The 13,868-nt window shown below is 40.0% G+C and overlaps 1 protein-coding gene across 1 annotated transcript in view; it reads left to right on the plus strand.

Annotated features, from left to right (window-relative positions):
- Positions 1 to 1,359: 1,359 nt before the first annotated feature.
- Positions 1,360 to 13,868, plus strand: part of auts2a (activator of transcription and developmental regulator AUTS2 a) — a 280,101-nt gene continuing 267,592 nt past the window's right edge. Inside the window, exon 1 of the mRNA XM_034550142.1 lies at positions 1,360 to 1,626. Coding sequence (XP_034406033.1) covers positions 1,360 to 1,626 — 267 coding nt within the window. The remainder of the gene's footprint in view (positions 1,627 to 13,868) is intronic.

Consider the following 13,868-nt stretch of genomic DNA (forward strand, 5'->3'; position numbering starts at 1 on the left):
TAGATATATTTAGCTGCTTTTGTTTTGTGGAATACGTGAGTGAGATGTTGAGACCATCACCACATGTCCGAGGAATTGAGATGGTTATCGCAATGAATTTGATCATTTTGGTAGATTTGAATGTCTACAATTGAGGATTGTGTTATTCAAGAAGAACTTTCAAATCACTTCTCTTATAGTTGATGGATGATGTACTGTTTTATATGTGGGCAGCTTGAGTCTTTAAAGTTGTAAGGCTTTAACTTTTGACAAATAAAGATGTTACACCACGCATGAAAATGAAACTTAATTTCTCATGTCATTATGGAACATGTATACGAAGGCCACTGAAATATCATCTACCATAATACCAGTTTGTTATAAATAATTCTTATTAATACTTAAGTTGATTTAATTCAAACTTTTTTTCAGCTTCTTGAGTAATCGCAGTAGGACCAGTGTACTGTATGATACTTTTGTGACACTTAATATTTGCATTTGTACATCTGGATACACGTAGTCTCTGTATGTTACTAAATAATTAGCAGTGGCGGTGCCAAAAACAACAAGTTCTAGCTAGAAAAAAAGTACAAAAATCTGTCACATAATGAATCAAAGTAATTTACTCATAAAAAATACTGTTTAGGCTAGAAGCATGGCAAAAGCTTACGAGACACTAGTAAATGAGCACTTAGCACACATAATCATCTCATCTAAGGGCTTAATGACCTGGCAGGGTAAGAAAACACACTAAACTTAGCAGACGAGACTGGAGCCACCCGTTCATCTTGCATTATGTAGAACAACAACAGCCTTCTGGAGAGTATACCACACCTTTTGGAGAGTGGCTCATTGAGTTGAACTTGCAGAATGAACATGTGGCAAATGTGTGCTCTCTCTCTTTATCTTGCAGGAGGAGTCTGCTGACCTTGGGTGAGACAAGTAGGTTCTTGGAGAAGAAAGATGTGGCGTCACCTGCTTGACTCACCATGGCGGGACATGTTCACTGAGCAGATATTTGCCTTAACTTGAAAAGCTCTTCCTCTGGCGGAATTGACAGATTGGTGATAACGTGTTTAATAGATCATTTTACACCTCTGTCGTAGGATTTGATGGACTGCCTTTGGGGATCCTTGCTTGGAACCTAGCTTGGTTCAGTGACTCAATGCCGTTTGCCGTTTCCTATAAAAGGTGTAAATTGTTGGATATTTCATGGTTACCTTGGATCTAGCACATTAATAACATTAGCTTGGAGCTTACGGAGATTCTTTTTTCTGAGGTTTTCACACGAGTGGAGGTCAAGCACTGCCAGTGTTTGGCCCTTAAAGATTTTGATTCTCTTTAAGAGGTGGGTTTTTCTGGATGTTTCCCATGAAGAGCATGGACGGCCCTCGATCTAGTGGCCTCCGCAAAAAGAGGAAGTCAAGGTCAGTGAGGGATCGGGACAGGAGATCAAATGGGATAAAGAACAACCATGTCAAGGGCTCCGTCTTTCACTTCTCCGACTCGGAGCGAGAGGGCGACAAGGAGCCCCCCTCATCCCGCCATCGACCCCCGCGCAGGAAGCGAAAGGAGTCTACTTCTGCTGAAGAGGACATCATCGACGGCTTCTCCATCACAGGGTTCGTGACCCTGGAGGCTCTGGAGGTGAGTAAACCAGAGAAAAGCCCTTTCAACTCTGTCCAACCTTTTGTGTGTGTGTGTGTGTGTGTGTGTGTGTGTTTGTGTGTGTTTGTTGAAAATCTCTTAATGCTGTGTGAAGATGTTTATTATTGTGTGCCTCTTTGACTGGGCCTGAGCGATTTGGCGCCTGACTGCATATTTGGCTGTTGTGTGAGCTGGAGTTGAACAGATGTAGCTTTAAATGTAGTGCTGCAGCCAGAGATTACTATCTGTGTCACTGAGAGGCTGCTGTTGTTTGGTGTACTGCTCTGGATTTGTTTTCAACAAGAGTTTTCTAGCAAAGCTCTACACCAGATGAAGGATGTTCAGCTGGTTGGAGTGGCTGTTGTACCGTTTGTAGGCTTCAGAGTAAAGAAGCAATTTGATCTGTGTTATAACAGTTTATTCAGTGGAAGTAATGTATTGTGCACTGGCTAGCCATTTCCCTGGAATTGCAAACTCTCTATAATGGTAATTATTATAAACTCAAGCTCGACTCGACTCAATAAGCAAGGGTTGTTGATAGTACCTGATACTTATTTTGCTACCAAGTCGTCTGAGGTTCCTAGTGAGCTGAGCTGGTACTAGAAGGTCAAGTTGAATCTCAGCAGACTAAGGATCACAAGCCTCGGCATGGGACATCCTGCAAAAATGTGCCATTTTTTTAATAGACAAGCTGCTGGCCATAGCAATGTTTTCATTCACTCGGCCCAGATTTTAAAGAGTGGCAGCTCGCAAAACTACGCCCGATCAGCCTATTCTGTTCAATTGATGTTGCGTTGAAGATGATGTCACAGCAGTTTTAGGCAGCGGCACTATGGTGATCAGCTGAGAATCCCACCTAAACTATCCACAGTGGAAAACGAAATGGAGAAACGTACCGAAAGGGAGTCGAGTCAAACCGAACCATGCAGTGACAATGAGGCATTAGTAAAGTGTTGGGCCACCATGGCATAGATTCTAAAAGTTTTTAGAAACATTGTTCCATCATTTGGTGTTTCCGTTATGGTTGTGGAGAACGGAGTCCTGTTGGACTCAAACTCTTTGATTCGCTCAGGCCCAGTCAAAGAGTTTGATTCAAACTCTTCTGCACGTGCCGAAGCATTTGATTCATGTTCCTACTCTTTGTGTACTACTTCATCTCACTATTCAGAGATCGGCCCCTTGCATTAGTGTGTTCTCCACTCCTTATGTCAGGTGATTCTTTTAAATGATGTCTTGTCTGAATGTGTCACAGGAAATATTACTAATACACAACTGTTATAATTGCATCAGATATTTCAACAAACATGTTATAGCTGTTTGTTTTCCCTAATCTTGTTTCAGCAGTAGTTTGTATCCTCACAAGGTCAGACTCAGGGCTGTCCTGGGATATCACAGCCTGGCTTGCATTTTCTAATATATGCAGTGTGATACCAATCTTGTGTTCGCTGATGTGACCCATCTCAAGGTTAAGTACAGTAGCACTTGTCCTCACTACATCCCTTTTAATAGTCCGATGATCAACACTTTCAATTCAATTCAGTTTATTTTGTATAGCCCAAAATCACAAATTACAAATTTGCCTCAGAGGGCTTTACAATCCGTACACATACATCCCTCTCCCCGGATGGACAGATGCAATAGATGTCATGTGTACAGATGAACAGCGTTACAGAGTTACAACACATTCAATGAATATGACAGAAATTATGAATAATGAGTTGTGTTATTCAGATGTACTCTATCCTATTTCATCTTCCCAGTTGTTACCTTCTTTCTGTTGTTCTTTCCATCGTTGTTTTCAGACTACTAAAATAACTGAGTGTGAGTTTCTTGTTGGACGACAACTTAGAAATCAAGTTGGGAAAGTTACAAGTGACTAGCTTGTTGTAAAATAAAGATGCATTGCCTTTTAATCACATTTATTTTCTTGCAAACAACTCAGTTTGTTGTTTGTACACTCACTTTTAACTTTCACTTTCTTAATCATTATCTCAACACTGTAAGCAGTGAAGTGTCATCTGTAATTATATTAGTTTTATATTACGAAATATAAAAGCAACCCCTGCTTCCTGTCAGTCTGACTGGCTCTAAGATATTCATTATTTCAGGGCTTTCCATCAAAACATTACATGATATTCTATAAATTTATGAATATGTAATGAATTTAAATTAAAGGGGAGGAAATATTTTGACATTTTATTACCCTACACAACATTGTTTCAGCCTTTTACTGTAGTCAACCGAATGAAACGCAGACTAATAAATCAAAAATATATTGCTGTATTAAATTACATTAATATCAAATCAAAGTGATTTAGAAGGTACAAAACAATCTTGTCGCAGAGTGGTTCACTGAATAATAAAAATTCAGAGTTTAAGCGAGAGCATGAGAAAAATAAATCATACTTGTGCTGGTGTGGGAGTGCAAGCGTGTACACACGGGATGCTTTTTCTGAGGTTGTGACTGAATTTATTAATACAGCATCGTCTCACAGGAATGAATGGAGAAGGCAAGATTCCATCACTTCTTACAGTTGTTGGACATGTTTAAATATAGGAGTGTGTTGCCCTCGGTCCCAAATGCAATACCTGGAATTAATAACAGAAGCCGATGATTCATCCTTCTGTTCACACAATCTCTGCAAGGAGGATGTGGAAAATGAGCATGTTCAGAAAGCTCCTACCACCATGTTGATAAGCTGTTGTAGCTCAGCTGCCTTGTGCCTGCATCAGCATGCTTGTCCAGTTTCATGTGATTCCACGGACCAAACTGTGCTCTTTGCTTCATTAGTCTGGTGATAAGATCCCAGATTAACTGATTGTTTGGTCTATAAAATGTCAGAAAATACAATCCAGAGCAATATCTTCAGATGTCTTGTGTCCAATGAGCAGCCCAAACCTCAAATATACTTACTTTACAATTATATTAAACAAAGAAAAGCAAATCCTCACTTTAGAGAAGCTGGAATGAGACAATTTGAGAAATTACAGATTTATCTTTTGTTGTAAATAGTTTCAGAGACATTTCATGATGATTGACTCATTTAATAACTAATAGTTTCACTCAAAAGAGAGTGTAGATCAACTGAAAATCTGTCTTCTCTTCTGGAGAGAAAGATACGACAGTGTAGGGAAACAATATCCTGGAATAAGAATGAGAGCCCGGCCCTGTAACTGCCTCTGAAGTGCCCCTGAGCGAGCCACTTGACCCCCCCCACTTACTTTCATTCATTATAGCTGTTCACAGACCAATGATACAAGACATATTTTACTTGGCAGCTCTCTCATTTGAGAGACTGTGTTCAAATCAGGACTGAGGGAAGTTGCTGATACGACACAAAAAAACAAGTTCATGCTCCCAGAAGAAGTCTCTCAAAAGCTGTTTAGTTGTGCGTCGCCCTGTAATGACCGGCATGACCATTTAATGAGGAGGTTAACGGATTGTTTAAGATAGACTCACCCTGTCACATTTTTCAGGATTGTTGGTGAGATATTTTCCTTCTCTCTAATCTTCAATTATGGTTCAATCTTCTCTGAGCTTTTCTTGCATTCCACCGCCTCCATAGCTCAAATAAGTGTATTTCTGTTCAACCAATATTTGTCAGTGTCATTTTATTACAATTATACTTCAGTTTCCTCAGTGTCATATGTAATATCTATGTAATGTGGGTCTGGATGCAATAGTGAGCTTTATTGACTTGTGTTTTTGCCACACACTGGTAAAAGACTCATACATAGTGTATATACAGAACTATGCCCAAGCATATCGCAGCACCAGTGGCTCTTTTTCTGTCTGGGTAAAGTTAAATTCTGATGAGGTCAGACCCCTGGAGGTATATGCTAGTGCTCTCCATCTGTCACCACAGTGCTGGAGCAACACAGCTCCCAGGCCTGCTTTTCATGTGCATGCTGATATCTCAGCTCTGCATTTCTCTTTGTCAGTCTCAGGGCGGAAAGCGTCCATGATGAGGCTCTTTAGATACTCCATTTGCTCTTTGGTAGATGTTCTCCAACGTCTTCTTGTGTTGATTAATGGGCTGTTTGTTGGTGTTGCAGTTAAGATTTAATTCACTCAGGTTTGACTATAAGAACAGCTGAATAGAAAGTTTCTGTTGGAATAAAACCTGACCAAAAGAAAGCTTATGACTGCTCTTTGGTGTTTTTCTTGTTTTCTCTCTTTCCGATCAGCATCATATACAGTCTTCACATGCATGTAACGTTTTGATATAACAGTGGGCCTCATGCAAAACTCACTTGTTTGAACATAATTGTTCTTCAGTGACTTGTATGAATGATTTAGGAGAACTTGCCAATTCACCAATTGTCTCTTGTTCTTAGGTAAGATTACAATATCTGAGTGGTCCAGAGCTGTCGCAAGTTTTTCACTGATGGATTGTTCAGGACACATGGGGCAGGACATTTAGCTTATATGGAATTATTTGTATGTTAATTATGCTTATTTACAAAACTTATTAAAGCACAGGTGGCATTTATGACGCTGGTCATTTACACAGTTTTCTGAAGCTTGGAGTGTTTGCTGAATCTAACGTGGCACACTGGTAGTGTATTAAGATAGGAATACCAACATGTTCTTACATGAAGAGCAATGATTTATTTCCACATATACAGGATGTACTTCTAAATTACACATTGTGCAAGCTAATGATTGTATAGTTTGAGAAATCCACCATCTTGGCTGTAATTGATAGTGACTAAGAAAAGCTTTAGACCTGTGTATCCCTTGAACTCAATAAGGTTATTTTAGACTTGTATAACATTGAATTGAAAGCACACATTAACTGTTAGCAGCGAATAAATAGACTACTTTCTTTATGATCATAAGGCTCTGTTTTTTTTCTTGTCAAAGTATCAAGTGCATCAAGATACTGTATCTGAGGATTTACATTTTTAATTGAGAGGTAACTACAGTATTGTACTTGCTCACTGCTGTTTCCATTTATTATTATCTGTGTCTCAGAGTTTGAGTTGTATGTGCTTTAAATTGAGCAAGACATTACAAATATGTATTAAGTGTTTATTCATTGCAAAGTCCACGGCAGCAGCTGTCGTTTTGCAGGAGTTGGTTTGGAGCAGCAACCTATTATAGCACATGAAGAAATGACTAAATTATTTAGTACCTTCTCCTCTAAAAGTGTTGCTGTGTTCCACCCATTTTACTACTGGCCAGAATTGATTGACGATGTTACCTTAGTTAACCCTAATGCTCATTTATTTCCCAATGGTCAGTAGTCTCTGAAGTACAGTACACAAACGTGTACCAATGAATTCTCCTTAACCTGCATTTCTGCATCTTATGCCTAATCCAGGCTTAATCAGGCTCTTGTCCAATCACACCCGTTTCTTTCTCAACCTTCACTGCTGCTAGACTGAATAACAACACCTCATCTTCTCGCTCAGCGGGATGATTGACTGCCCGTGATAATGCGATGAACAACACAAAAGCAGCACTGTGTCAATTAGTACAATTGCAGTGTCTGTTCTACTCTGAATTTGCTTTTAAAGGTTTGGAAAGAAGTCTTAATTCCCGATGCCCCACAGAGCTCCTGCAGGTTTTGTTGTTCCGCTAAACAATTTTCCCCTCTAACTTAATCTGTTACACGCCATAAAAAAACACAAGACAAGTGATTCACCTAGTGCACAAACAGCATTCAATACGGTACTGGGCACATAACTGCATAACACCACATATGGGTGAGACGTGTATAGCTGACACAAGCAGTTTGGGGCCTGCAGTGTAGCCTGGTTCTTTTTATTACTTAGAATAATAAAGAAAATCAATAAATAACAACTACCGGTATAATTGTCACTAGATCGACATTTTTGCAAAAACAAAGGAAATAAATATTATGTGATTGGCAATTTAAGGATGGCCAGTGAGTTGTTAGCTAAGTTAATACGCTGGTTGTTTTTTAGTTGGTTGATTTGTCCATTTCTTCGTATCTCCAACACTTTGGTCCAGCTCAAGATTTTCATCAGGATTTTTCACAACAAACAGCGAGATTATATTAGTTCTTCTGGTCCACAGGACAATTCCTGGGGGTTTCTGTTTTGCCAAAATACAGCTAAAGTCATAGCCTCAGGGGAATGTTTGAATCATCAGCACTGTATTTAGCCATATTCTGAAATAGTCACTCAGAGTTTGTGTTTTATCGATGTTGACTTTATTTAAGCAAGAGATACACAATTACTAAAACAACAAGTGTCAGTTTCCCTTGCAAAATCAGAGCCAAAAATGAATCCCTCCTTTTGCTGCCTAGCTAGCGAAAAAAGGCAAAAGGATTTGTGCTCAACCAATTTTTGGCTCTTGTAAGATATATTATTGCAAGTGAGCACTGGATTTGACATGTCATGACTAACTGCACCAAATGGCAGACTACAAGCTGCTGACCACCAGAGAGCGAGGAGATAGTCAATCGATCACAAAGAGCTTTAATGCCTTTCACCGCAGGCTTTACATCACACTGACAAAATTGTCCATAACAGGGCTATGTATAAACCATGTGTCTGCTGGAGGAGAAATGTTTTCATAAGAGCTGTGGAAATGCTGTGCCTGCACTTTTCCTGCCACTTACATTTCATTTCACTACCCCGGATGCACTACCAAGACCTTGCTGGTTCCAATTAAGTTCCAATTTCTATCTATGATTTTGGCTGCGTCCACTGGTTATTTAATTTTAGGCACCAGCTTCACACCCATCTGCCACACCCACACTGACCACGGAGATGTGATATATTCAAGCCGGGGGCACAGTGGAGCATCATAGTTCATGGATTAAGTTGAATCATCGGTGCGTGTGAGTGGAAGGTGGAGGTGGTACGGAGTGTGGATAATAGGTTCATTGATGAGGTGTCAGACCGCCAAATAACGAATAACAGCTGGCTAATTAATGGCTATTGACATTTTAAGCAAGTGGAGCATGAGTTAAAGGACAGGTCTTCCTATCTGAGAGGATCAACTGCAGAAGATGTGTCCACAAAGGATATCCCTCTCTTATATGGCCACATGAAGATGATGAATTACAGCTTAACAGTCTGGCATTTTTCTCCTCTTGTATGCTGTTCGTGGGATGATGCTTTCGGCTTGCCAGCATTTCAAAAACAATTGATTTTCTTTTGGCTCAGCCCTCAGAAGTCTGCCTGGAGAGGAGGACTTGTAAGTGCAGGCAGAGAAGAACACATTGATTGGTACTTCATTGTAAGGGGGAGGCTAATGTGAAATCAAATGTATTGACAGCTTGTTTCCAAAGAGTAGAAAAAAAGTGACATTTCAAACAATTAAGACGCATAAGTATCAAGCCAGGTTTTCTTACAGCTTTGTTCCTGAGAGAATGTCGGTGAATGAACACGGACACCTTCGGGGAGAGCTTTTATTGTATTTTTTTGTCACGACCGCTCTTCGTGTGCCATGCTACCTTACAGATAGTGAATAATACCACTGTTGCAGCCTTTTAATTAATGTTCCACCCTCCACACATGTATTTATTCCAGCCTCTTGGCAGTAATGGCAGATATTCATCTTGGAGGTGTCAGAGAGTGATGAATCGTAAGCATTAATGTGCTCTGACAGCCAGTGACTGACACGTTAATGGAATAAGATGTCCTTTCTGGATGTTAAAAAAACAACTCCAGATTAGATGATCTCTCCGTTGTTTGGGATATCTACAAGGATCTGAACAACTCTCATATGCAGATTAATTTGTAAAATGTACTTGGTCTGCATTGCAGGGCGATGCAACATGCGTTTCAACACAGACCTTATCTTTCCCAGCAGATTTGGCGTTTCCCTGCCTCAGTACTGTGACAGCCTTTCCATCTGTTAGCAACATGTGTCCAGGGTGATTGGACTGGAACTGCATAGAGCGACCGGCCGTGTAAATCCACCCACCTAAGATCTGCATCACCCAATGCAGGAGGCGTTTGCAGGAACATGTAGGAACTTATTGCAGGAAATGAACATTCTCATTCAACTTTGGATCTGATGAAGCAAACAAAGTGATTGATTATGTCTATGAGAGCTGTCCTTTTAAATCTTCCCGTTTAAATGCCACCCAGCTACATCACGTGTTGGCAAAAACTGGCACATGAAATGCGTGTGCACTGGTTTTTATTGATGGAGTCAGGTGCCCAACACCGACGCCCTCAACTCACAACGGACAGCGGTGTGTTCGTATGAACCCGGCCCAGACAAATAGAGCCAGACTGTGGGATGCTGGAGCAAGGTGGAGGGATGATCAGTCTCGCCTCCAAACTGTGCAAACACATTTTTTCGCTGATATTCATGGATATTTTTGCAACACTTTTGTGGCCACAGTGAGCTGTGTTGACTTTGTAGCTATGGGATGTGCTGCGAATCGAGAGCATTTGTTTTTACAATGCTGATTTCAGAACCAGTCCATGTCCGAGATGGATGTTTTTTGTTTTAAATTATAAAAATGTGTTTCCCTGTACATCTTCAAACACAGTTTCTGTTCAGTTTATGTTTTGACAAAAAGTTGTTGTTAATGATTTCACAGCTCGGAGAAAACTGTTGAAATGTGTTTAGTCATGCAATAGTTAGAAAACAGCAATATATTTGTTTACAGATGGTGTTTGTGAAGACTGAGTGCTTTTTTGTTGTTGATTTATGACAATACCAATGAACACACAGCTCTTCCATCAGCTTATGTCTACATTTTACAGCTAATCTTTGGCTAATGGCACATCAGGAGTGGCTGAAGAACATTGGATTAATGGTTCCACCTCTTTAAGACCTAAGTCTCCCTGTCACTTGTTAATGTAGCACATAGCTGTGAAACGACATCATTTTGTCCAAGTATTAGCACAGAGGAAAATCCCATCCTCATCCTAGTATAATTATCTTGCCTCAGTTAAGAAAAATGCATTTCCCCGGTCTGCTTGCCACCAGCTAGCTGAGCTCAGGCCATTTTCCTTTCCATTTTATCTTTGTTTTCATGCTGGTAGATCCCAAAGACAGATGTGAGTGGGGGAAAAAGATAAATGTTTGCGGATGCCGATTGTAAAATGCCATCTCTGAAGTAGAGCCTTGGCTGGAGTCACACTCTCCCTTTTGTGTGTAATGGCCCCCACGATGATGCATTTGGACAGATTTCTTCACAAGAGACCCTTTTCATGCTTAACTGAACACTGCATACTAATTGTGTGTGTGTGTGTGTGTGCGTGTGTGTGTACTACAAGGCAGTAAACTTACGGACACAGCCTTGTTGAGATCTCTACCTGCAGCTTTGAACCTTTGATCCCCCGTCTCTTCTCTGATCCTGCTTTCAAACCGAGCCAACCTACCCCTGTTTCCATTTCCATCTGCTTCCATTCCTGCACTCGGATAAGCTTTGCTCAAAAACTGCACAGCCTCAGTTCTTTTTTTAAAAGAATTGTTTACACCAGCCTGAATGCCAGACCTTAATCCACAATCGCATGCTTCTTGCAATATTTAGAAAATCGGCATATATCATAACCGCCAATACCGAATAATTTTCTTTGATCATGGCTATGCAGCGCCGGATGCAGTTCCATCTCTTCTAGGTCAAATTATATAGAAATACTCATTAAAGGCTCCATGGCTGTGTTTCAGTATGATGTCATCAACCGGCCTTTGCCTGTGGAACTAACTGCTCGAGGTGCCCAGGAGGAGCCCTTATGTGGACTGAAACTGCCTAGATGCAGCTTTTCAGTTAGCCATGCTATGCTCTCATTCAACATCTACAGTGAAAATGGCTTTGGGCTTCTACAGTGAAACGCTTTATGTTTGATCACTTATGAAGCTTTTGGAAGTGGCAATGGATATTTTACCGAGTGGAGGCGTATAGTAGAACCTGTTAAATATACCCTTGTAGTTTTACCTTTCACATTTACTAAATGTTTTGTGTCGTATCCCCACAGTCCTGTCAGATGGGCTGTGTCGTCCCATTATATTGGAGAGAAGGCAGACATCTCAATGACCGATATCTCCAAAACTAAGCAACTCGCACCAACATTATCTAGATTGACAAATAGTCAATGTTTTGTTTCATACAAAGCTACAATGTTATCATACAGAAAATGTTTCGGTCAGTTTGGTCCTTCTTCAGAAGCCATTTATCCATTACTTCAAGCTAAGCCTTGAAAACCCATTCATCCTTTACTAACCATTTGAAATTACTTTTAAGCATTTATTTGAACCGTTTAAGAAAAATATAGTAGCCACGATACAAAAGATATTTGATAATTGTGTGACGATTTGCACCACTGGTGTGTGTTTCCCATCTCTCTCATCCTGTTTCAACAATGTATGCATCACTTGTAGTTATCTGGTTATACCCTACACGTACCTGCTCGCTTGCGCACTAGTTTTCACTCAACCACAGCACTGTGTTTAGGCGTTACAGCTGACTCAGTATGGAGTAATTTCTAATGACCTGGTCTGTTTTATAGTACAAGTTTTCTACGTACACCATTCATCTGCAGAATTTCCCTGGGTTGGGAATCTGATCAAGGCAACTTCAGAGCAATAATTCTATTTAAGTGAGTGAAAATGTTTTATTTTATGTTCTTGTGAAAGATAAATGATGTCCACTAAAGGTCTTTGGAGCCCTATAAGGATGTTTTAGGGTTTAAGTTGGAACCGGCTGTCAATATGTTGATGTAGTTGTAGTCCTCCATGTAAAGGTTCTACAACAGCTTCCGTTGGTGCCTATACAATGCATTTCCTATGATAGGGCATGCAGATACCTAGTTTTACATGGCTGGAATATTAAGCATGAAAGCCTTTATAGCTTCGCAGAAAGAAGCCAGGATGACAGTAGTACTGTATTTGAAAGGTATGAATCCTGTGACAAATGCTCTTCCTGGGAATTCCTGACAAGGTTTGGTGGCGTAGTGAAGGGAGAGCAGAAGTGCCTCGAGCAGTGTGCGGCTGTGTGTTGATATTGGGTACGTGTAAGTGTGAATATGCTTGTAGCTAATGGTTTCGGCTTGTCATTCATCAATCACCTTGTTGTTCTGCGTATGGGATAGTTGCTACTAAGGACCAATCCATAAATTCTGTATGAATGATGCCAGGTAATGCATTAACATTTTTGGGTTACTGCCAAAGTGTGTGTGTTTATTTATTTAAGTGTGTGTGTGTGTGTATATCTATCTATCTATATATATATATATATAGTGTGTGTGTGTGTATACTGTTCAATTCCACCTCTAGCAGAATGAAAGGATATTGAGCTTATGCCAACACACAGGTCTCAGTTATATTAATATCAAGCTGTATGTAAAGTCTGGCATACAGGATTAACAGATTAAGTACAGACTTTTTCTCAAGATCTTTGATCCATCTACCTGAAAAGATAAAATGTAGCTTATTTGCCCCAAGCATAGTTTGCTATATAGTATTTAACTATTTGAGCTCCAGTTGATAACTTTAATAATAATATGTTGTCATATTTGCTCCATTCGTCACTATATCCTGACAGTAGTACATGAGACATATAATCTGCGAAACACAACCAGGTTCCTCTTCCTCCTCTGAGTGCTCCTAATGGTGGAGTTCCTAACGCAACTGTCAATCACTGCTGGTGAACTCCAATCACAGTGTCAAACTAGGCAGCGCTCATCAAATATTAATTAAGATTCTGTTCTGCATTGACAATGTCTCGCCTCAATCGGTTTCACAATCAAATTTACCCGACCGTTCTCATTTTATTATGGAAAATGGGACATTTGTGTTAGAGTGTAAGTGTGTCCAGCGGGGACGGCTACGCTCCAGAAACTCAACTAGATCCGGAGCTCTCTACCCCAAATGAACAACAAGCATGACTTGTTTAGGATGTTATTTCTTAATCACAATATATTTATTTTGTAGGGTCCACATAGCAAACTTGTTCTGAGGACATCACATCATACATAGTGTCATGACTAGCTTAATTATTTAGTTGGGCTGTTTTTCAATGATCATAAAACAATTTCAGAATGTTTTCTCATTATTGGGGAATGATGACAAGCGTGTAATATTGTAAATAATGATCATATAAGAATAACACAGAAATGATGACTAAATATTAACACAACGTCTTTTCAGGTTTTTATGGTCGGGGATTGCAAAATCAACCTTTATTCATGTAAAAACATCACATTGTTTCTGAAGCCTGAGAAACAAATGAATGAACAAATGTTGTCAAAAAAGCAGAACAGCAGTGGAAATCTGGGATACGTTTTGGCATGGCCTGGAATCA

This window comes from Cyclopterus lumpus, chromosome 14 (assembly GCF_009769545.1).
Source record: "Cyclopterus lumpus isolate fCycLum1 chromosome 14, fCycLum1.pri, whole genome shotgun sequence".
Lineage (NCBI taxonomy): Eukaryota > Metazoa > Chordata > Actinopteri > Perciformes > Cyclopteridae > Cyclopterus > Cyclopterus lumpus.